The 24,823-nt window shown below is 39.1% G+C and overlaps 1 protein-coding gene across 1 annotated transcript; it reads left to right on the top strand.

Moving 5' to 3' along the window:
• Positions 1 to 8,904: 8,904 nt before the first annotated feature.
• On the top strand, positions 8,905 to 23,763 carry LOC149304147 (vomeronasal type-2 receptor 26-like). The gene is made up of 5 exons (XM_089480069.1): positions 8,905 to 9,195; positions 9,351 to 10,199; positions 11,991 to 12,218; positions 14,050 to 14,176; positions 22,865 to 23,763. The coding sequence occupies exons 1-5, from the start codon at positions 8,905 to 8,907 to the stop codon at positions 23,761 to 23,763; spliced, it is 2,394 nt and encodes a 797-aa protein (XP_089336195.1).
• The last annotated feature ends 1,060 nt before the right edge of the window (positions 23,764 to 24,823 follow it).

Genomic DNA, 24,823 nt, shown 5'->3' with positions numbered 1-24,823 from the left:
TAACCAAAAATTTTGGCAGCCAAACGGATATCCATAAATATGTTCTCGTTTTACATTTCCAATCCATTTAAAAAAACTTAATTACACATATTACAAACATGTTTGATCATAAATCCAATGATTGGGATGAGAAAAATGTTTCACGTGCAGAAATTAGAATAGAAAAGGCATTTACTCATATTCCAAGCTGCCAGAGGTATCTTCCCAATGTGAGGAAAAGTAGATTTCAATTTGAGAAAGGAAAAAAATTCTGCTTAGTTTTGAGAACTCTTGATATACTTCCAGTTTGTATTCTGAATCTTGTTTTGTTAAAGCAACTGCAGAGTTGCTGGGAGGAAGGTCTGGTTTTTGTCTGACTTCAGATTCACTTCCCCTCATTGTGGTTCCTGGCTTCACAGTAATACACTGCAGTGTCTTCTGGTCTCAGGTTGTTCATTTGAAGATATACCATGTTTGAAGGGTTGTTCCTGGAGATGGTGAAGCGCCCTTTCACCCAGTCTGCATAGTATTGCTGGCTCCCATCATACCATATAACTGCAATCCATTCCAGCCCTTTCCCAGGAGCCTGTCGTATCCAATGCATGCCAGAGCTGCCAAAATCGAACCCTGATCCTTGACAGGACAGACGGAGGGATTCTCCAGGTTTTTTAATGCCTCCTCCAGACTGTTCCAGATGAGCCTCTGATTGGATGCCTGGAAAGAAAAATGTTCATAGATTTTCTTAGGAATCAACCATCAAATATGAGCAACTTCCGTTTCTTCATTTGTTGATGGACTTCAACATCCATCAGTTCTATACCGCTTACTCAATGCCAGGAATGATGATACTTGTTGTCCTGCAACAAATGGAGACCACTTCTTCAACAGTACTGGCTTTGACACTGTCTCTTTGGCTGAATCTGCACTGAAGAAATAATGCAGTTTAACTGTCATGGTTCAATGTTATAGAATTCTAGGATTTGTAGTTTTGCCAGATATTTAGCCTTCTCTGTCAGAGAGCTCTTGTATCACAACAAACTACAAGTCCCCATATTCCATAGGAGAAAGCCATGGCAATTGAAGTGGTACCAGACTGGATTAAGTCTGCTGTGCAGATTCAGCCCTTGTCAGGTGCATTTAGAAGAACAATTACCTTTCAAGATTGCCAAACTGAAAGCTACGTGAAGCAATAAAATCATATTTCTGTTTGATCCTTTGAAAATGATCACTGTCGGACATGGGCTGCCTTGCTAGTTGTAGCTGTGGTGGGAAGAGGATTTGACCAATTTAAACAAAAACCGACCTCTACATTTACATACCTTTCCATATAAAAGAGCAGCAGCTTTCTTAACTATAGCTATTTAGTTATACACAGAGACAGAGGAAACAGTAAACTGGTTTACTGGAGGGGGCATGAGATTGTAATTATGGGATGAAAGAATGGAATGGCGAGTAGAGTTAAGAAAAACATATTAAGTACAAATATGCATGTAAAATCTCCACATGGGGAACTTTTCAATAAAAGATAGAAAAATAACTACCAACCATAGTATACATAGATTCTACCTTAATGCATAGTGGTAGAATAGATCAAGATGTTACTGGACTATTGCAGCTGTTGTTTCTAGTCTTCTCGAAGACGATGGAAGCTTGTGTCCTTTCATATATGAGAAAGGTATCCTCTTACTCTTCCTCCTCCTCCTCTTCTTCTTCTCCATCACCACCATCTAGTTTGCAGTTTTATGCACTTACCTGGACTAGAACGCCGGGAGTGCACAGTAAAATTGCCACTCAGCCAAGAAAAAAACCCTTGGGCAGGTCACACTCTCTCAGCCTGAAAGAAAGGCAACTGTACCCCTTGTCTGAAAAAGTCTTGCCAAGAAAACCCTCTGATAGGACAGACATAAATCAGAGGGGATGTGAAGAAATATAACCACAGCAAATCAAAGGAAGACTTTGATGATCACTGGAGGTGTCTCCAGCTATGACTGTGGAATTGTTGTAGGGTACGTATCAAACAAATATAACAGGTGCTGTAGGCTATATTTCAGAGGAAGGAATGGGCAAAACCACCTCTGAATATTCCTTGCCTTAAAAAGCCCTATGACCTCTTCCACACTATTTCATAATGGCAGGATACAGAGTGCCCAAAAGGGCAGTCTACCACCGCCCTAGTTTGCTGTGTGAGGGAGCCGCAACGGACAAACCACATGGGTTCTTTTTGCGGTGCCATTGTGACGCCGCAAGGCGCCAATGGTGCACTTGCAGCGCCATAAAGGCGTTGATACGTGCGGCCGCTAGGCGTCCATCACGTCAAAAAGGCGGTGCCCGTATGTACAGGGCACCGCAATTTTGACACCCTCATCACGTGCGAAGGGTGAGGGGCGTCTGAAAGTGCCACCCCTCGCACGTCACGATGGCGCCTCATAGGGCCCATCTAGCGAGCACCATTGTTACCCTAAGTGCATTGCTTCCACTTGATGCATTGTATTTGTGGATCTGTTGGACCTTGAAGCACTTATTTTGTGTCTTCTTGTGCTCCCCATCACCATGAGACATTTACCCTGTCTCGCAAAGAGATCAGATTCAAAAATGGTTTGAATTCCAATATGCCCAAATAAATTATTTTATTACGTTGTTGTTGTTGTTTTTGCTGTTGTTCCTGCAGCTGCTGTGTGCCTTCAAGTTGTTTCTGACTTACAGTGACCCTAAGACCTATCATGGGGGTTTCATGGCAAAATTTGTTAGAGATTTGCTGTTGCCTTTTCCTGAGGCTGAGTGGATGTGACTTGCCTTAGAGAGTGGAAAATGGGGATGGACAGAACTCTGCCTTGTTTCTTTGGAGAGAAAGTTATGGCAAAATCACTTTTGGTGATAATTTTTAAAGAGACTCCCAGAATTTTCAGACATACAGCTGGGGAAATGATTAACCTTACAAATAATATCACATATTTAGACACACATTTTATTTCCCTCATGCTCAGTGATATATGTCCCTGCTGCCCTCTTGTGTAAAGCAGGTGGATGGGGAGTCCTAGTTTTATGAAGAAATATGGGTGCTATATTTCAGTAGATCTCTCAAGCTTCTGGATCTGACTGAAAGAGGAATCCAGTATTGAGATCCCCTCAAACATTATATAAGATGCCTGGGCAACATGAAAAAGAAAGGGAGAAATGTATGGCTCCAGAACAACTGTTCCCATGCAGGATCTTGGAGAGACAGTACAAAATACCTTCCTCTTTTTTGACAGCTTCTGAATTACTTTGTCTCACTGTGCTTTTCTGGCACAGTAATAGGTGGCTGTGTCTTGAGCTGTCAGGGATCTCAGCTCAAGATAAAACTCATTCTTAGAGGAATCAGCAGAGAGGATTGTTCGGCTTTGAAGAGACTGAGCATAGCGTATACGCCATTCATCGGCATTCCAGTCTATTTGGCCCACCCATTCCAGTCCTTTTCCAGGAGCCTGGCGGACCCATTCCCACCATACATTCTTCAACGAATCCCCAGTGACAGTGCAAGCTAGCCTGAGGGTTTGCTCGGGTCTCAGCATTTCTGGTCCAGATTCCACAAGTTGGACACTGGAGTGGACATCTAGAGTCAATGAAAAAGCAGTTGTTAATTAAACTTTGCCTTCCTACAGATTTCATTTATGCAGTTCATCAGCACAATACTCACACAATGGAGATGCTAATAAGAAGAGACAGATAAAGGGAAGCTTCATTTTATGCAACAAATAAGAGTTGGAATGTCTTCTGAGATAGCAAATGAATTAACTCAGTAGTAAATCCTGATGTGCAGATGAAGCTATTTAAATGGAAAGCATCACAAGCAAGCAATTTGCATATGATTTTCCTTTCTCCTATTAAAAGTAAGATCTGAGAGGGCAATGAGTGAGCATCAGTGCTGAAGAAGGACCCAAAATGGGCACCTTGCCTCTATAACACCATTAATCCAAATAGTGTACAATGCTGTCTTACTTTTTGGCCTCACCACGGAGACATTTTCTGATACACTCTTTCCTCTTTCATTACTTTATTTTCATATATGCTTTGCATACTTTTTTATTTTTAAAAACAAGCAAAGTAAACCTTTAAAGATCAAACGAATTGAGCAATGATATATAGTTACATTTTATAGATTCTCAGCAGCTGGAGTACAAACAGATTGTATTCACACTGCTCAGAATAATGGTAATAATGGGAATCAGAATATCTATAACTTCTGAGCTTTCTCACTTTGTACCCAATCCAATAAAAACAAAAAGGCAAAGAAAATATCAAAATATATCTCAAATGCATATTTTGAGAAATAAAAATATCTGTAATCCCTATAAATGCATTTAATAGGAAAAAGTGGATTTTCATATGGAATTCTTTTAAAAAAAACAATTGCAGTTTAATGTAGAAACAGGTTGGAATGAGCTGAATTAACATGTTCAGATGTGGAATAGATTTACTTCATGCATTCATACTCAATCAACTGAAAACACATATTTCTAGTTTCACTTTTTAGGCATTAAAGCGTTGGATCTTGGTGAGAGATATCTGAATTTTCGTTCCTGATACTTAACAAAATTATATTGTTTCAAGATTACATCTGTCTCTTGTACTGCAAGTTGTATCCTGTCCAGTCCTATGCCTATCTACTCAAAGAAATTCCCACTATGTACAACTAGATGCATGTAGCTTGGGGGTGACAGCATATGTCATGATAATACCAGGCCTATTACAATTATGACAGCTTTAATTTGAGGATGGCTGGATTTGTTCTAATTATGGTTAAATCAAGATCAAATCATGACAGTTGACAAAGAACATCCAGTTTCAGGGGCCATGTTCCCTTGGCTGCTAAATTCTAAGGACACATTAAATGGTAAACACCTCTAGGTATTAAGGTAACATCTCTAGGGATCAGATCCTACCAGAATTTTTGGCCTGACTTTCTCATCCTTCAAAAGTCTCCCTCTACCCAGTATATAAATGGTGAATATGTTGGCATGTACTTTTCCCAATATACATTTCCCCCCTTAGTTTTACACATTTCCCCCACTGAGCAAAGCATGCTTGTGCACATCAAATTGAAGGTGGATAAAATTGTCTGACCTGTCAAAGGGAAATTGTGGGTAAGTCTCTTGGGGGATCTGACTGTTATGGAACTCCAATCATTTTTACATAAAGAAACAAGGGAAGGGGAAAAAACAGGTCACAGTTGAAACCACAAACCAGTATTTTTAGCCAGCTATCCATTTTTTCCGTACATTGTCAATATTATTTTTCTTTTTTTATTCCTCTCCCGGAAAGGGAGAATTGTCAATGCTCCTCATTTGCAGCTTAATGGAGGTTTATCAGTCAATGAGTCCAATTTGTCTAAAGATGTGCTATTGTCAAAATCACAAGGTCCCTAAAAGTCAAGTGTAATTGGGACATATATGGATTTATTTGTGTGTTCTGACAGCATGCCTGGTACTACTTTCAGTTTACTGATTCGAGAGGATAAAACAAGATAAATAACAAAAGTCCATTAAACATATTGGCTAATGGTCAGAGCTATCAGCCATAGTTCCAAAACTCAACCTCGTGTCAGACATAAACTACAGCCCATAACTACGTCCCACAGTTTCTGCACATGGATGTCTCTTCTGGCTGTCTCCAAGGTCGTGTGCCAAACCTTGTAATTCTGTCAACAAAGGGAAAGCTACAGCTATCTCTGTACTATCAGGCTATCTTAACAGAAATCTTAACAGAATCCTCCTTGTAATTCAGGACAGCAAAGGTCTTCAGAAGAAACCTTTAATCAAGGCATGATCTTCTATAAGGAAAGTTGCATGTACAAAATAGCCCATGTAGCATTACCAATGGCTGCCAGAAGACAAAGATCCTGCAATAACTTTTAAAAAAAACCAAAGACATTAGTTTCTCAACTAAGTGTGTATCTACACTATAGAGTCCTTTCTATCCTCTTTCCCTAAGGAACAGCTTAAAGTAAAATCAAAAAGAACAAAACATATTTTCTGCCAGTGCTGCTCCTGAGAAATCACACATTGCAACAGAGGTAGTTATGTCCTCTGCAATTATAGGAAGTAATTGATTCTCCTAGATTACCTCACTCACCTTTCCAGAAAGTGGAAGAAAAGAAACCCAAATGTGAACTTGAAAGAGATTATAAAACCCTCCACTTGTGCCATATAGGGCTGGGGAAAGAAGGACAATGTAGGCAGGGCTGTGTCTCGTTGCGCAGTGATACCAGCTTCCCCATTTCAATTTGTGGCATCAGATTTAGTAGCTTGGCTGTAGTTCATGAAATGCTTTTGTAACTGTGTTAGCACTGAAGCTTGATTAGAAAGGGTTCTCTGAATACAGTACATTAACAGAGTCTGCTGCTGTTCAGTTTAGCTGGTTTAAATTCATCCTATACCTGAAGTAAGGTTACAGGTGGACTTCAGCATGGTCTGAGCTTTGTCCTCAAATGGTGTTGCTGATTTTGTTGCTGTTTGTGTTGCTTTTTGTGACATGCACAATAGATATGCAGTCCCTCAGTGATGATTTAATTCCTGTGCCACATGAGTGGTATCAACCTGGTGACTTTGTTGTTGGTGGGATTGTTTCTCAGATCATGAATTTGTATCATGCACATTCCTTCAAGAAGCATCCTTCTGAGGAGGTAGAAGAAGGTGATATTCCAATGTAAGGAACTTTTTCTTTCTGCCTTCCATCTCTCCTGTAAGCTCAATATTTATCATGTCAATACCCTGTGAAGATTCATGTAGTATACGGGTGTGGAAACTTTGACCCTCCAAATGTTTTGGACCACATCTCTTACAAACCTTTAACTTTGGTCAACTTGGATGAGGTTAGTGGACTGTAGGGTCAAACAGAGATGGTGCTTGGTAGTCACCTCACCCTGAAATCATTTGGACCACAGGCCACTTGTAAAGAAAGACTCCACAACCTTTAAGTTTTCTTTCAATAGCATCTCTTCCAATCATTAATATTTTGCTAGTCTTCTCTTTTTAAAATTATGATTCAAAGCACACTGGCCTGTTTCCCTCCAAAGTGAGTACTGGTCTTGTTTGGAAAAGTGGGGTGTTGCATTTCCTTCAATTGTAGCAAGCCTAGATGTAAGTTTTGTAGGGGAGGAAATGTATGAATATGGGTGAGTAATTGGGCTGCAAAACTAGGATTCCACATAAGCCCTAAAGGGGAAAAAGGGGAAAGGAGATGATGTGAATAAAATAAGCGGAAAGAAACAATCAATGCGGGAAAATGGTCTTATTGAGAAACATTTGAGCAGACAGTTGTACAGTCCCATTTAAAACAGAATACAGAAACAATCTAAAAATGTGCTTAAGGAAACTTACAAAAGTGGCTGTAAGGGCAAGTCTGGCCAAAATAGAAGAAGTGTGGGGAAAATGTGTATAAGTAGTTCTTGCTGGTGAAAAGGTTACTAGTATTGTTCCCTCCCCCCCCCCCCCTTTATAACAGCATAGAAGTTAAAAGCCAAGTCATGTATTTTTTCGGATACAAAACAATTCCTGTCTAAGGATATTAATTAAGGAATAAAAAGAGTCTGTGTCCTCAGACTGAAATACCTTCATGAACTAGGACACAGAGCAATGGATGCAAACTACAGGAAAAGAAATTCCATCTAAACATTAGGAGGAACTTTTTGACAGTAAGAGCTGTTCAAGAGTGGAGGACACTCCCTCAATGGAGTTTGGTGGAGTCTCCTTCTTTGGAGGCCTTTAAAGAGAGGCAGATGGGGATGCTTTCTTTGTGAGTTCCTGCATGGCAGAATGGGGTTGGACTGGATGGCCCTTGAGGTGTCTTCCAGCTCTATGATTCTATGATTCTACGTCTCACTCCTCTTACAGACTTCTATCTTGCGCGTCCTATTGTAGAGTGTTGTTTATGACCTAAAATTAATAGTAACAAAACAGGTAGCATAATATACAAACTAGATTCTAGAATCATAGAGTTGGAAGAGACCACAATGGCCATCCAGTCCAATCCCCTGCCATGTTGGTATACACAAGCATGCAACTCTTGTGTAACAATGCAACACATAGTAATATTGAGAGCATACCTGCTTTTGTGAATTAAAAACTGACCCCCTCCCACTGTGGCTACTGATACGTTTCTATGGTAGAGCACATTATTAGTGTGTACAGGTCCCATCTTCAGCTCCTGACTGCTGGATTTCCTCAAGACACAAAGCTGAAACAGGCCTCTGCTTGAGGCCTTGGACAAATGTTGAAAGTTTAGAGAAATAATAGAGAGATTGGCAGAGTAGGAGTGTAGTAAGGACAACATTGTTCCTTTGATCTGGACACAGTTGCTTGTGATATCTCATATATGATGTCCTCACTCACCTCCAGATTTTGCCATTACAAGGCTGTCATCTGAAAATGTCAGTGACTGATACTGATGAAACGTCAGGAATAAACTCTTCCAGAACACGGCCACATAGCTGGAAAACACAACAAAAAACTATGATTCCAGCTGTGAAAGTCTTTAACTTCACAAAGAGAGCTTTGTTTTCCCCTCATTTCACAATGTGTTCCACCACCACCAATTGATCATAAATCTTCTTTGATTGATCTCATTTCTATCCATACTACCACCACTCTTTCTACTTAATCATTTTTTGCCAATTTCTGCTATCCTTTCTCCTTAGACACAAGTCTGTCTTGACCCCTCATCTTGATCCCCACCTTGATGTTAATCTTCCCATATGAGCTTCTTTTTTGGTTTCAGCATCTGTCTGTTTGTTATCTGTCATAACAAGGGTAAGGGAAGGTGGTGATGTTCATATGGGGAATGTTCCAGGATTGCTTCTCAAATTTAATATCAGAGTGGTCCAATATTCTGATGGAAATGATTGCATACATATTTGTTTACAAAAGTGTTTATTACTCTACTTTCAGCATGTTGACAAAGTTCTACCAGCATGTCCTGGCCTTGGCATTTGCTACTCATACAATCAACAAGAATCCCAAAATCTTGCCCAACATAACACTTGGTTTCCATATCTACGACAGCTACTATGATGCAAGGATGACATACCGTACCATTCTGGACATGCTCTTCAAATCAAATAGATTTGTCCCCAACTACAAGTGTGATGCCCAGAAACCCCTCATGGCAGTCGTAGGGGGAATCAGTCCTGCCATCTCCTTTCATATGGCAGATACCTTAAATCTCTACAAGATTCCCCAGGTAAGACAACTTCATTGGTAAGGCATCCATTTCACATATCATATTTAACATCTTGCTTCACCAACTATTAATAGCTTGGCATATATGTAAATATATATGTTGATATATTCTTCCTATCCTATTTCTAAACATCTCTGAACAATATGTTCTTTTAGCTTACATACGGTTCATTTCCTCAAGAAAAGACTGAAGCAACAAAGCTCTCTTGGTTTTATAATATGGTCCCCAATGAATCCCATCAGTTTATGGGGATTATCCATTTACTTAAACGTTTTGGATGGACATGGGTTGGACTGTTGGCTGCAGGTGATGAAAGTGGAGACCATTTCTTGCAGGTTTTAGAGGAATTGTTTACTCAGTATGAAATCTGCTCAGCCTTCACACAAAGACTGACCTGTGATGGCCGTTTACCTCAGGTCCCTGATCTAGTCCGTATGGCTGATGCGATTGATCAACATTTAATGAATCAGAGGACTAGAACCTTGGTCATCTATGGTGAAACTCTGGCCTTAATGTGGTTGAGCACTGCATTGTTCTTATCAGGAATTGATTACAGTTATGTTGGGAAGGTATGGATCATGACAGGACAGATTGAATTCGCAGTCACCGGTCTTTCAAGGAACTGGAATTTTGAAATATTCCAAGGGTCCATTTCCTTTGCCATCCACTCCAAGGAATGTCTAGGCTTCAAGACATATCTTCAGACTATAAAACCTGACTGGACACAAGGAGGTAGTTTTCTCAAAGAGTTCCTTGAGCAAGCACTTGGATGCTCAATTCCCACTCCCCTAAAACCAGTGGGATCTGAGAACATGTGTACCGAGGAGGAGAGGCTGGAGGGCCTTCCTGAGGCTGTCTTTGACATGCACATGAGTGGCCACAGCTACAGTATCTATAATGCCGTTTATGCCATAGCACATGCTTTGCATGACTTGCACACATCTAGATCCAGTTACAGATCAATGATGGGGTGGAAAAAACGTCAAGATCTCCATCCTTGGCAGGTAATATCTCCAAAATTAAATGCCTTTTAGCATTGAATACATTGTTAGAAAGTGTAAGAAAGCATCCAACTTCTATCATAACAAAGAACTAATCAAATTAAAACAAAAATCTACCTCCACTGTAATGGCTGATACATTTAAATTGCCATATGTTTTCATAGAACCCAGCACTTCATTAGATCCATGGAGAGTAGTTCCAGTTGGTTATCCTTATACTGGAGTAGTAGGTAGTGGTGGGGAATGTACAGTCATCCCTCCATATCCACAGATTCTACATCCATGGATTCAAACATCCACAGCTTGAAAAAATTTTTTTATATAAAATAAAATAAAATACATGCATAAAGCAAATCTTTTGCTATTTTATATAAGGGACAGCATTTTATTATGCCATTTTATGTAATGGGGCTTGTGCATCCATTGGTATCCACTGGGGGGACTGGAACCAAACCCCAACAGACACCAAGGTTACACTGTAATAGCAAAAGGAACTGCCAGCAAGTGATGATCATAACTGGAGTAGTTTAACAATTAAGAAGTTACAAAAATATCCATAATAATAAGTAGGGCCAAAACACACTCAAGAAATAATCCAGTTTGAGACCACTTTACTGTCCTGGTTCTGCGCTAGGTAATTTTAGAAACTGTAGTTTGTTGAGGCACCAGAGCTCTCTGACAGAGAAGGCCAAATGTCTCACAAAAATACAGTTCTCAGATTTCCCTAGCATTGAGCAAGGGCAGCTAAAGTGGTCTCAAACTGGGTTATTTCTGCAGTGTGTTTTGGCCCTGAGACATATATGGTGAGACCAACTTATATAGGATGTGCTTTCATGGTGAATTGTAGTTGATGGCAGATAGAACTAGACATACTAGGGGTTAGAAATGTAAATATTACATACAGAGAAAATTGCTTACACAGTGTTCATAAAACAGAAAAAATGGGTTGTAATACAATTGAATTAAGTAAACAAATTATTTTTAATACAAATTATTTAACATATGTAGTAAATTAAAAGGCCTTTGTCCATAGTCAAGCCATTAGAGAAAGAACTAAACCTCTTCAGGAATCCTTGTTCAGTTGTTTCCCATTGGAAACTGCCTTAAGGTCAGTGTACCTTGGGAGTAGGATGAGCAAGTCTAGGTAACTGTTCCATGTTTAAGATCACTACTTAGTCACGATTGTGACACTATTGTCATGATCATATCTCCCTCCAACTTATTTCACTGGGCATTAGCTGCATGGGAAGAAGACATTCCATTTTGCCTGTGATCGTACGAAGGACAAATAATATTTCCATCAGGTTTTTGGGATAGACTAGGTTGGGAGAGGTTACTTACAAGCACATAAATTGTGTTGATGCATAATGTTTGTATACTCAGGAGGAGAGTTGATATAGAATAATGGCTATTGGGTTTTGCACAATACTTGATAGGTATTTATGTAATTGCAAACAACCTTACAAACACGTAAAAGGGAATCGTGATGATGCACGATGCCTGCATTCTCAGGACCTTTACTTTTCAATTCTATAAACAAGTAAGTAGTAAACTATAATTCATAGGTTTCTATATACTTATACCTTCCTTTTCAAGATAAAGAGCCTAACAAAATACTTGCAGTACTAAGTGTCAGAAAATCTTCTAAGTATACCTAAAAATGGGAGGAAATATCTTGGTAAGTCACTGAGCAAACTACAAGTATGTTTCGTTCCCTATTATGTCTGGTATCTATTTCTCTACTATCTATTTTTGTTGTTGTGAATAATTTCTTCCTTATTTTCCACCAACTAGCTCCATTACTTTCTTCAAACCATCACCTTTAACAACTCAGCTGGAGAAACACTGTTTTTCAATAAACGAATGGAAATGGAATCTGGCTTTGATGTAATGAATTTATTCATATTCCCAAATAACTCGTATTGGCAAGTGCAGATTGGCAGTCTGGATTCCAAGGACATTGAACAAACACAATTAATAATTAATGAAGACATAATTCAATGGCACAGAAGCTTTAATGAGGTGTGGATTATGGCATATTCTTGTCAATAGAGGCCATGAATGTTCTCGGTATCTGGGTATATTATCAGTAGAGATCTGGGAGCTGGAAATGACTTGTTTTCCATAAACTAGACTTGTAACTGTTGTCTGAAAGTATGGCATATTCACTATCATGCATCCAAAGATGTATTCTTAAATCTTGTCATCCTTGATGAGATTCACTCCACTGTGGAGGAGTTCGACTGTATGCTTTCTCAACTTATATGCTGACAATATCATATTAAGAGCAGATTTAGACTTAGATAGAGGAGGTGTGAAGACAGAATCTTAGATATGCGGATGACACCATACTACTAGGGGAAAACATCATAGACTTCGAACAAGACTAAAGGAGGTCAAAGAAGAAAGTGCAAAAGCAGGTTTGCTGCTGAGCATAAAGAAAACAAAAATAATGACCATGGAGGATCTACATAAATTCAACCTAGACAATGAAGAAATCAAAATAAAGATTTCCCGTAACTTGGATCAAATATTGATCAAAATTGAAACAACAGCCATGAAATCAGAATAAGAATAGGAATGGGAAGAGCAGCCATGAAAGAACTAGACACATTCCTAAAGTGTAAAGATATGCAACTGAGCATCAAGATTAGAATCATCCAAGTCATTGTATTCCCCATCACAACGTACAGATGTGAGCGCTGGACACAGTGAAGAAGGTGGATAGGAGGAAAAGAAAAAATGGTGTTGTAGAAGAGTGTTGAGGATATCATGGACAGCCAAAAGGACAAACAAATAGGGATTTGAACAGATCAAGCCTGAGCTCTCCTTGGAAGCCAAGATGATGATACTAAGGCATATTTTGGCCACGTCATAAAAAGACAACTCATTAGAAAAGATAGTAATGCTAGGAAAGGTAGAGGGTAGTAGAAAGAGAGGAAGACCACATGCTAGATGGATAGGCTCACTAGGGAGACCACTGGCCTGAATCTACAGGACTTAAGCAGAGCAGGGAAAAATAGCGGGTCTTGGAGATGTCTCATTCACAGGGTTGTCATGAGTCGGGGTTGACTAGATGACAGTTAACAACAACAATAACAAGAGTACAGCTACTTTAAATATATAATTTGATATTATAACCCATCCTGTTCTTCCTTTACCCCTTTCAATGATCTTGGGAGAAATGTGGGATATAGATTAAATGAGACAAGAAACAAAACTGAGAAGTGATAGGATCCCACCTGCAACTTGCCCTCATGATTATTGCAATGTATGGTACATAGGGTGACCCTTGGAATCTGTTCATTAACTATAAGCAGTATATAATACACTGGCTAATGTATTAGCTGCTTCTTTAGTGTTGAATATTATCTCCCCTGTCTATAAAAAACAAAGACTGACCACATGCATATGATTCTGCCTAAAAATGAAGCAACTAAGAACCTTCTCTGGATATCACCAGCAGGAAATATTTGCCAGCAGAGTGTAGGGCTTTGAGCACTGGACTATGAAACAGTAGATCAAGGTTCAATTCCCTGCTCAGCCACAGAAGCCCAATGGGTGCCTCATATCTCAACCACAGAAAACCTCATGATAGCTTTGCCTTAGTGTCCACAATAAGTCATAAACTACATGAAGGCAAAAAACAACAACAACACAACAACAAAAAAAGCCAAGGACATTTCAGTGGTGTTGTATATTTTGTTATTATTTTCATACTGCCTTTTCACTTTGCCCTTTAGCAGCTTTTGACTAGATGACATCCTTACTGTTTTACAGCAAACATTTAGTAAGTATCAGCCCACCATAACTGCCTAACTGTTCTCACCCTAAACTTTATGTTTATGGATAGGTTCGCCCTCTTTCTCTGTGTAATGAATACTGCAAAGCTGGCTATCACAAAAGAAAGAAGGAAGGTGAGAAATTTTGCTGCTACCATTGTGATCGATGCCCAGAAGGAAAGTTTTCTCACACAAGGGGTAGGTAACATAATGTATCATTATACTAGCATGCTAGGACTGAAATTCTGTATGGCAGAGTGAAGCATGTTGTTTCTTTTTTTTTTTTTTTTAATTTTTTAAAAATTTTATTATTAAAAAAAGTTTGTTACATATGTACAGCGTAGAAGGGCCGAAATAGCCCTCTTACAATAATAGCATACTTGATCAACTTTCGACTTCCTTGATCTTCCATTCTGGTCTTAGGTGCTCTTATATATCTGTTTCCACCTCTTCATCTTAAACAGCAGTAACATAAATTTTTTCCTCTATACCTGTATGTATAATTTCACCCATCTCACTATAACATCTAATTTTATCCTCAATTAAATATACAGTCTGCGTTCCCATATTTTTCCTTATATCTTACTTGTCTTTGTCATATGTGAATAAAAGAAAAGAAATCGCCTTATATCCATCCTCCTATCTCTTAAATTATCGTTACCCCCACTTCTATATTTACATTATGGAATATCTTTGGATTTACTCCGACCACCTTCTTTTACAAAACAACACTAATAGCTTCCACAATTCCTCATTTGTATTTTCTTCACTTCCTCCCTCTTTTAACCACATAGTTAGTGTGTCCATTTCCATGGCCTCTAATGCCTTCAATAACCATTCATCTATATCTATATCGCCCCACTTTTTCCAATTCTTTGCCACAATAATCCTAGCTGTTGTTATTAAATATAATAATAATTTTTTATATTTTCTTAATGCATCGTCTTCAATCATATTCAACAGTATTATTTCCGGTTCTAATCTTATATGTATTTGATATACCTCTTTAATTATTTCCTGTACCTTTTCCCAAAATTTCTTCACTACCGGGCACGTCCACCACATATGGTAATAAGAGCCATAATGGCTATTACATCTCCAACATACATCCGAGCTACCTTTTACCATCTTTGCCCATCTTGAGGGAGGGATATGCCATCTATGCATCATTTTTAAGAAGTTTTCTTTTAAATCAGCACAACACGTAAAACTCAGATCCCTTCCCCACGCCCTCTCCCATCTTTCTAATTGAATATTTCTGTTTACGTTCTTCGCCCACTCCACCATACATCCTTTTATCGTTTCTTCTGCACACTCTAATTTTACACACATTTTGTATAATCTTGATATTATCCCTTTGTTCCCCTTTTCCATAATCACGTCCATTTCATTTTTCTCTGTGGCTATTCCTTCCTGGCTTCTGTCTTTTTGATATCTTGACTTTAATTGTAAATACTGAAACCAACTTAACTTTATTCCCTGTTTACTTAACTCTTCTCGGCTTTTAATTCTCAATTCTCTGTTCTCTATTTTAAGTATATCCTTATATCTGAGCCAGTCCTTACCAATTAACTTTCCTTTATCCATAAAAGCTTCATGGGGAGATGTCCATAGGGGTAATCTACTATATAGCTTATTCTTATATTTCTTCCATATTCTGAATAATGATCTTCGTAAAATGTGGTCATTAAATTGTTTATTCTGTTCTATCTTCCCATACCACATATATGCATGCCAGCCATATCTGTTATTAAAACCCTCCAGACTCAATAAATTTTCGTTTTCTAAGTTCATCCATTCTCTCAGCCAATCCAAACAATTGGCCTCATAATATATCTTAAAATCTGGCAATGCAAAACCTCCTCTCTCCTTCAAATCAATTAATACCTTCCATTTTATCCTAGGTTTCCGACCCGCCCATATAAATTTTGCAATATCTTTCTTCCACTGATTGAAAATTTGATCCTTCAAAATTATAGGGAGGTTTTGAAAGAGGTACATTATTTTGGGTAAGATATTCATCTTTATTATAGATATTTTTCCCAGTAATGATACGTGTAAGTCTTGCCATTTTATTAATTTAGTTTTAATTTCATTCCATGTCTTTTTATAATTGTTATCAAATAATTCTGAGGTTTTTTTGGTCAGATATATTCCGAGATACTTTATTTTCTTTTGTATTTCAATTTTTGTTTCCTCTCTTAATGACTGTTTCCTTATTTCTGTCATGTTTAAAACAAGCATAGATGATTTATCTCTATTTATTTTCATCCCAGCTAAGGAACCGTATTCTTCAATAATTTTTAACACTCGGGGTACGCTAATCATTGGATTTTCCACAATAATCAATAAATCATCCGCGTATGCACATAATTTTGTTTCCTTCCCTTTTATCTTATTTCCTCTAACCTGTGGGTCTTCTCTTATTCTTTTACATAGTATTTCCAGACAAAGTATAAATAGCAACGGAGATAGAGGACACCCCTGTCTTGTGCCCTTATTTATTTTCACACTGTTAGTTCTAGATCCGTTAATTATAATTCTTGCTTTTTGTTCTTGATATAGTTGTTTTATCCAGTTTAAATAATTTTCACCTATCTCCAATTTATCTAATAATCCAAATATAAATTCCCACTTCAAATTATCAAAGGCTTTTTCAGCGTCTAAACTTACCATTGCTAATTCCTTTCCTGGATGTTTATCATAGTACTCGATTAAATTTACCACCCTTCTAATATGTTGTTTCACATGCCTTTTCGGGAGGAAGCCACATTGATCTTTGTAAATCCACTTAACCAGAAATTTCTTCAACCTTTCTGCCAAAATACTTGTGAAAATTTTATAATCACTATTTAGGAGTGAGATTGGCCTGTAATTCTGTGGGAGTAGTTTATCTTTACCTTCTTTTCCTATCAAAATAATATTTGCCTCTCTCCACGTTGGAGGTGCCCCTTCTTTTAGAATTGCATTAAATGTTTGCGCTAATGGGTCTAACAAAATATCCTGAAAAATTTTGTAATATCCTATCGTGAACCCGTCAGGCCCTGGAGCTTTCCCGCTTTTCCCTCTGGCTATTGCCTGTTGAATTTCTGTTTTTGTAATCTCCCCGTTTAGTTTCTCTTTCTCTTCCTTCGTTAGATCCCATTTTTGGACTTTCTCTAAGTATTTATTGATTTCTTCTCTATGTTCTTTTGAATTCATTGTGTCTCTATATAATGAACTAAAAAATTTATGAAATACATTTTGAATTTTGTGATTTTCCATATATCTCTTTTCTCCCTCTTGTATTTCCATGATTACATTTCTTTCTTTCTTCTTCCTAACTTTATACGCCAACATTTTCCCCACTTTATTTCCACCTTCAAAGAGTTTCTGTTTAGTATATTTCAGTTTTTTACTTACTTCCTCAGTTAATTTGCTATCTAATTCTTTTCTTAGCAGGGCCAGTTCCTTAACTATTTTCTTTCTTCCTTTGTAGTTATTTGCCATCAATTCTGTCTCTTTCTTCTGTATTTTATCTGATATCTCTTGCATTTCCTTCCTTTGTTTGTTTTTCCTCTCAAATCCTATCTTCATTAAGAGTCCTCGCAACACTGCCTTTGAGGCCTCCCATATCGTTATCATTTTTAAATCAGGATTCATGTTTTCTTTGAAATAATGTTTCAGATGCTCTTTTACTCGTTCTTTTACTTGTATATTTTTAAACATGTTTTCATTCATTCTCCAATTGAATTCTTTCCTTATTGTTTTAATTTCGAGATAAATTGGATTATGATCTGATGCTTTAATTGTTTTTATCTTAACATCTTTTATGTCTTTAATCATAGCCTTTGATATAAAAAACATATCTATTCTAGATGCTGAGATATGTGGCATCGAAAAGAAAGTATAGTCCTTTTTTTGAGGGAATTTATGTCTCCATGGGTCTATAATCGACAATGTATCCTGCATCTCAAAAAAATTTTGTGGGAGTTTCCCCTGCCTCTCTTGGATTTTTTTCTTCGATTGTCTATCCATCTGTGGGTTTAGTACCCCATTCCAGTCTCCCATTAATATGAAATATTCATAACTCAACGTTTGTATTAGTTTAAATATTTTCTTATAAAACAAACTCTTTCCTTGTAAAGGGCCATATACTCCAAGCACTAAAGTTTTATTATTATTCACCATCATCTCAATTCCCACAAATCTTCCCTCTGAGTCATTTATTATTTCCTTTGCAGGGATTTGATTTTTTACATAAATTGCTACTCCATTTTTCTTTTTTTTTCCCTGCACTAATAAAGAATTGTCCTAGTTTCGGATTTTTTAAATACTTTTCCTCATGTTTCCGGATTCTTGTTTCTTGAATACTAATTACTTCAGCCTTTTCTTTTTCTAGGATGTGAAATATTCTTCTTCTCTTATAAGCCGTGTTCATACCCTTGATGTTCCATGAGAAGAATTTCATTTTGTTTGATTTGGTTTTTTATTTTAATTACTCTAGTCTTCTTTCGCTCAGTCCTCGTCTTCTTCCTCTCCGTCACTCAATTCTTCTCGTTCTGTGTTTAGATCATATCCTCCCACAGCACCAGGGACCGATTCCTCCTCATTTCTTCTACTTACTACTTCCGCTGTTTCTGGCCTTACTTCCTCTTTTCTTGACTGCTTTTCCTCTCTTTTCCCTTGTGTTCCTTTCATCTCTTCCTCTTGTTCTCTATTCTTTTCCTCTTCCTCCTTAAACCATCTGTTATAGAATCTTCTGGCCTTATCAATTGTGTCAATCTTATATTGTTTTTGTCTCCAGTTGAAGGACACCCCTTCAATTGGTTCCCACCGATACCTCACCTGCTTCATCTGTAACATTTTCGTCAATGTTCCATATTCTCTTCTCCTTCTTAATATATCTGATGGTACATCTTTGAAAATTTTAAGCTCCTCCCCATCCACACATATTTTCCTTTCATAACTTGCCTGTATTATGTTATCCTTTATTCTTTCCCTCGATAAATAAACCACTATGTCTCTTGGTAGGCTCCTGTTTCTGGCTATGCTTGAGTTAATTCGAAATATTTTATCGATTTCCATGTCCATATAATCTTGTGGCGTTTCAACCAACTCTGCTAGCAGTGGAATGATTCTTCCGTATAAGTCTTCCCCAACTTGTTCCTTTAGTCCTCTTATTTTAATACATTTTTTCCTTTCTCTTGCCTCTTTCAGTCTATTCATGTCTCTTTCTTGTTCCTGGGCTTGTATTATTTTTTTCGTTGTCTTCTCCATCTCTGTTGTCCTAGTCTCCAATTCTTTAATTTTCCCTTTAGCTTCCTTTACTTCTTCAGTGATTCCTCTCATTGTGCCTTTCAGTTCATCAATTTCCTTTTTAAAGTCCTTCCGTAATTCATTTCGGGATTCTTTAATTTCCTGCTTAATATTTCTTTCACTTTTTATCATATTTTCTTCCATTCTCTGTAACATCTCCATCACTTTAGCATTGGGGTCCATTTTTAATTCTATTGATGGTCTTCTTGGTATACCTTGTTTTGACTCCGACATTTGCACCATCTTTCTTGTAGTCATTGTAGTAGTAGGGTACATAATGTTTTTTCCCTTATTCTTATATGTTTAAAATGTTAAATCCCCTACAATATTCTATTTTTCACTTCTAGTCCCTCCTTCTATCTAATATTCCAGCACAAAGAAGGCTTTATCTTATTTTACTTATACTCTTTAACACCTTCTAATTCCACTTCTCTTATTTTTCAGTTTCTCTATCTAATATCTTCCCTCTGTCCTTTACTCTCTTTACTCTACTTACATAAACAAGGAAAAGTGTAAAGAAATAGAGCACTGAAACAGTTAATACACTTATCTATAAATGCAATAACACCACCCGCCGCTAGGTGCCTCTATAACACTCCTTTTCTCCACCCTTGTTCTTCTTGCTGCCTCTTGTCTACTTTTTACCCTTACGTCACTTCCCTTTACTCATTCCCTATATTCCCTAAAGCATTTCCGCCCTGCCATGTGCGAGTTGGCCTTGAAAACGCCAAGGGGCTTCACTCACAGTAAGTAAATATCTCAGCCTGCCCTTTTAACTGTTTTAGACCTTACTTATTTACTAATTCTCTCCCAAAGTGCCTTTCTCCCCAAACGCTTCTCCTCTCCCTCTCTTCCGTGTTCTTCTTAACGGACGTCTTCTTCTTCTTCCTTTCAAACCGCTGGCTCTTGATCCTTCCCGTCTCTCCTCTAGTCGTCCTCCTCTCCTCCCGGACTATTGTCTGCTTTCCGTCTGCTTCTCCTCCTGGACCGCAGCCCTCTTTCCGTCTGCTTCTCTTCCTGGACCGCAGCCCTCTTTCCGTCTGCTTCTCCTCCTGGACCGCAGCCCTCTTTCCGTCTGCTTCTCTTCCTGGTCCGCAGCCCTCTTCCCGTCTGCTTCTCCTCCTGGTCCGCAGCCCTCTTGTCGTCTACTTCTCCTCCTGGTCCGCAGCCCTCTCTCCGTTTATTTTTTCTCCTGGTCCGCCATCCTCTCTCTTATGCTTCTCCCGTCACGGCTTCTTCGTACTCCCCCTGCTAACCCACCATCCGCTTTCCGTCTCCCCTTCTCTTTACAACAGTCTATTTTCTCCTTCCCTCTTCACTCTTGGGGGGGTGTTTGTCTATCGCCTTCTCACTCCTTCCTCTTTATTTCACCTTTAACATGCAATTTCTCAATTGACTGCTGCTTCTCCCTCGCAGCTCTGCCTCCGTTTTAACTCCTTCTTCCTTTCCCTTTATCTCCTCCCTATTTACTCTCTTCCTCCGATGGGTTATTCAAGTAAGGATCTTTCTTCTTCTCCCCTTTTCCCGATCCCTTCAGTAATAATTCTGAGAGCAATTTTGGCTGTCCGGCGGGGGTTGCTACCGTGGTAGCCCTTTATCTTGCAGCCGCGGTCGTCCTCGTCCCCAGGGTTCCCACACCGCCCTTCTCCTGTAAGAAGGAATCGGTTGGAATCTCCTCTTCGGGGGACCCCTTTGGACCCGTCCGGATTCCCGTACCTCGGGGTGATCTCTAGCTCTTCTTATCTTCTGTTATTTTTCGTTTTTGGAGCTAATCAGCTTGCAAGTAGGATCGTTTGTAACCCGCTACTGTTACAAACGACTTGTTACTCCGCCATCTTTCCCGGAAGTCGAAGCATGTTGTTTCTACATGTATACTTATGCTATTGCTGGCCACCCGGACCATCAGATTTGCCCTTGAACTGCTTTAGTCTCTAGAGATTTGAAGAAATTGTGCCATTGACACAGTTTTAGGAGGAACAAAACACCTCCAGCACAAGACTCATATTATTTTCCCCACTGAGGTGTCTGCAGTCCACCTTAAATATGCTTTGAGCAAAAGTCTTATATCTGCACAAAATTAATATCTTTCTCCCTTTGTGAAAGGGAGGCTAAACAGACCAGTAGCTTCAGCCAGCTTTAGGGCAGTGTGGGGCTATGGCCTTCAGATGACACATGCCCCGAAGATGCCCCCAAGCCAGCTTCACACTGCCTTCCCAACCAGAATGTGGACAGCTTTGCGACACTCCAGCAGCATAGTGTTCACATGATGCATGCTGCAGGAGCACCAAAAAGCCAGCGCCACAGCAGAAAAGATGCCTCTTTTCCACCTCCAAAAGGACTGGTGTTTTGCTGCTTCTTTTGGGGCTGGAAAAATGCTGGGTTGGGGCTGTGGCATGTGGTTACCACAGCCCTGATCCAGCACTCAAAGATGTGGAATCAAGCCGCCCCTTTAGGACCGTCTGTACTGTCCCTAAATCTATTTGCGCATGATCCCAGTTCACCAAACACAGCCTTGCAATATAAATTCTCCCTATTTTGCAGTAAGGAAATTCTTCCCACCTCTGCCAACACAAGCAATTTCTCAGTTGCTGAGAGAAAATGGACTATGTCAGAATTTACAACTTTCTTTGACTAGTTATTCCCCCCCCCCCCCCAGTTAGCAGTCAGTTAGCTTGAGTACATTTCCTGTTCCATGCTTAACTGAAGCTTTGGCAGCCTTCTGAGATATACCCAAAATATCATCTAATGATGTTGGGAAATTGTCCACTGGAGTATTCTAAAAGAGGATATGATAGCTGGAATCCTGTTGGGAAGTTACAAAAGCATAACCACCATAACTGAGTAGTTGTGTGGCTACTCAGTGACTCCTGGCTACTCAAGACAACTTTACGGGAAGCAGCCACTGCAATCAATGGGGATGTAGTCCCCTATCCCCCTCCTTTGAGCAATCTCCAGTATTACAGACACAGGATCCTTGTCACAATTTCCCCTCACTTCAGAAATTGCTTTTGCAAGTGTGTGGAAAGGTGGAACATTATTCAACTGCTTCCTAAGCAGCAGGGCACCCATTTATTAGGCAATGACTACTGCCTAATAAATGGGGACTGTGTGACTTTCAATATCCTTACGTATTCCCTAAATTAGGGAATGCATAGGAATCACAAATACCAAACAGTTACACATTTGTGCTCTTACTTATGAATTCCTAATCACCCAATAGCATTTTGGCTAATGTGTTTATAATCACTGAACAGGACAGTGTTATGACACTGCTATGCAGAGGAGCTTATACTTAAGATTTGTGATATATTGAAAGAAAAATTAATGTGTGTCTGTGTTTGTGTGTATAATGTTCAAAGCAGTGGGAAAAGACTTAATATTGGCAAAGCTGAGAAAAACACTATAACTGTTAACAACATTAAGGAGGAGTGGCTGTATACTTTACTGATAATGATATGTACTTTCCCAAGACAAATTCCATATCCAGAAATAGGTACAAACACTAAACCGCAGTGGATTCTTGCCATTGGCTGAACCTCGGTTAACTTTTGAGTCTCTAATGTGTTTGCCCCACTTTTTTTTTTCCAGATATGGCCAGCTGTTTCGCATGCCCAGAAGATAAATACCCAAACAAAGACCAAAACCTGTGCATTCGAAAAACAATAACCTTTCTGTCCTATGAAGAACCTTTAGGAATAAGTTTAGCATCCCTTGCGGCCTATTGTTCTCTGATTACACTCTTTGTGCTGGGGGCCTTTATTAAGAACAGAGATACTCCCATTGTCAAAGCCAATAACCGGGACCTCACTTACACTCTCCTTGTCTCCCTCTTCCTCTGTTTCCTCTGTTCTTTCCTCTTTCTTGGACAACCTAGAATGGTGGCTTGCTTTCTGAGACAATCAGCTTTTGGTATCATCTTCTCTGTGGCCATTTCTTCCGTCTTGGCCAAAACAATAACTGTGGTTATAGCTTTCATGGCTACCAAACCAGGGTCCCAAATGAGGAAGTGGATGGGCAAAAGACTGGACAACTCCATTGTCATCTCCTGCTCGCTTATCCAAGCAAGTATTTGTATGATTTGGCTAGGAACATCCCCACCTTTTCCCCATTTGGACATGAAGTCAGGGACTGGGGAGATGGTTGCAGAATGCAATGAAGGTTCTGTCCTCATGTTTTACCTTGTGCTGGGTTACATGGGACTTCTAGCCATCATTAGCTTCACAGTGGCCTTTTTAGCCCGGAAACTGCCAGACAGTTTCAATGAAGCAAAGTTTATTACTTTTAGCATGCTGATGTTTTGCAGTGTTTGGTTGTCCTTTTTCCCAGCTTACACAAGCACTAAAGGGAAATATATGGTGGCTGTTGAAATTTTCTCCATCTTAGCTTCTAGTGCTGGGTTACTCAGCTGTATATTTTTCCCTAAATGTTACATTATTCTAATGAGACCTGAGCTGAACAACAAGGAACAGCTCATCAGGAAAAAGTAAGAGGCTTATTGCATGTATTACTAAACTAGATTACCTCTATCCAGTTTTAGGGTTAATTCAGGCAGCACCCTGATCTTATCACACACTTTTTACCACTGAACTTGCCACCCAAATACATGCCAGCTCTGCAAGCCCTGCTTACAGAGCTGCTCCTTCGAGCTCTTTTTAGATCTGGAAATTTTCTGATTTAAGAAATTGGCTGCCAGAGCAGTTCTGCAAGAAGGGATGGCCCCGAAATGTATTCGGGTGGCAATTTCGGTGGTAAAAAGTGCATGAGAAGATCAGGGTGCCGCCCAAATTAACCCTTAAACTGGATAGAGGTAAGCCAGTTTAATAATACATATGATAAGCCTGTAAGTCTAACAGTTCTATTTTGTCCAGAAAAGTATTCCTAGATGCCAGCTTTCTATTGCAAAATTATATTTTCCCCTAAACATTTTCTGCTAGTTAGGCTTCCCCCCTTGAATTACTCTGCCACTTAAATCATGTTTTGGAATATGACTGCCACAGAGAGCAACTCCTTTTGTACAAAAACAATGCTGTATTGGCAATTTTGTTTTTGATTCCTTCCCTACTGACCCTTACTTGGGACTTTTTTCACAAAATGCTGGACACTGGTTTGACATTTCCATTGAACAGCCTGTATAAGATGACTTTACTGGCCTGTCAGCACCACAGCAGAATCCATAAGCTGGAGAAGATTGCCCAAATATCTGTCCCTTTACATATACTGGATTTCCTATTTGATTAAGCATTTTATTTTATTATCTCATTTACTAAGACTGGGAGTGTATCTTGTAGTTGTTGTTGTGTGCCTTTTCCAACTTCTGGAGACCCTAAGGCAAACCTATCATGGGGTTTTCTTGGCCAGAGTTATTCAGAGGAGGTTTGCCTTTGCCTTCCCTGATGCTGAGAGCATGTGACTTGCCCAAGGTCACAAATTTCATGGCCGAGCTGAGAATCAAACCCTGGACTCCAGAGTCGTAGTCCAACACTCAAACCACTATGGCACATTGGCTCACAGGAGTGCTTCTACACTGTAGAAATAATGCCATTTGAT

This window comes from Sceloporus occidentalis, unplaced genomic scaffold, assembly GCF_023333645.1.
Source record: "Sceloporus occidentalis isolate IW3139 unplaced genomic scaffold, rSceOcc1.0.p SCAF_14, whole genome shotgun sequence".
NCBI lineage: Eukaryota > Metazoa > Chordata > Lepidosauria > Squamata > Phrynosomatidae > Sceloporus > Sceloporus occidentalis.
The sequence above is the reverse complement of the archived record's forward strand: the minus strand, read 5'-3'. Positions and strand labels throughout refer to the sequence as shown.

Coding starts and splice junctions, on each gene's coding strand:
- LOC149304147 (XM_089480069.1), top strand. CDS start 8,905: ATGTTGACAAAGTTCTACCAGCATGTCCTGGCCTTGGCATTTGCTACT. Junction 10,200..11,990: donor AAGATCTCCATCCTTGGCAG/GTAATATCTCCA, acceptor TCCACCAACTAG/CTCCATTACTTTCTTCAAAC. Junction 12,219..14,049: donor GGCACAGAAGCTTTAATGAG/GTGTGGATTATG, acceptor GTTTATGGATAG/GTTCGCCCTCTTTCTCTGTG.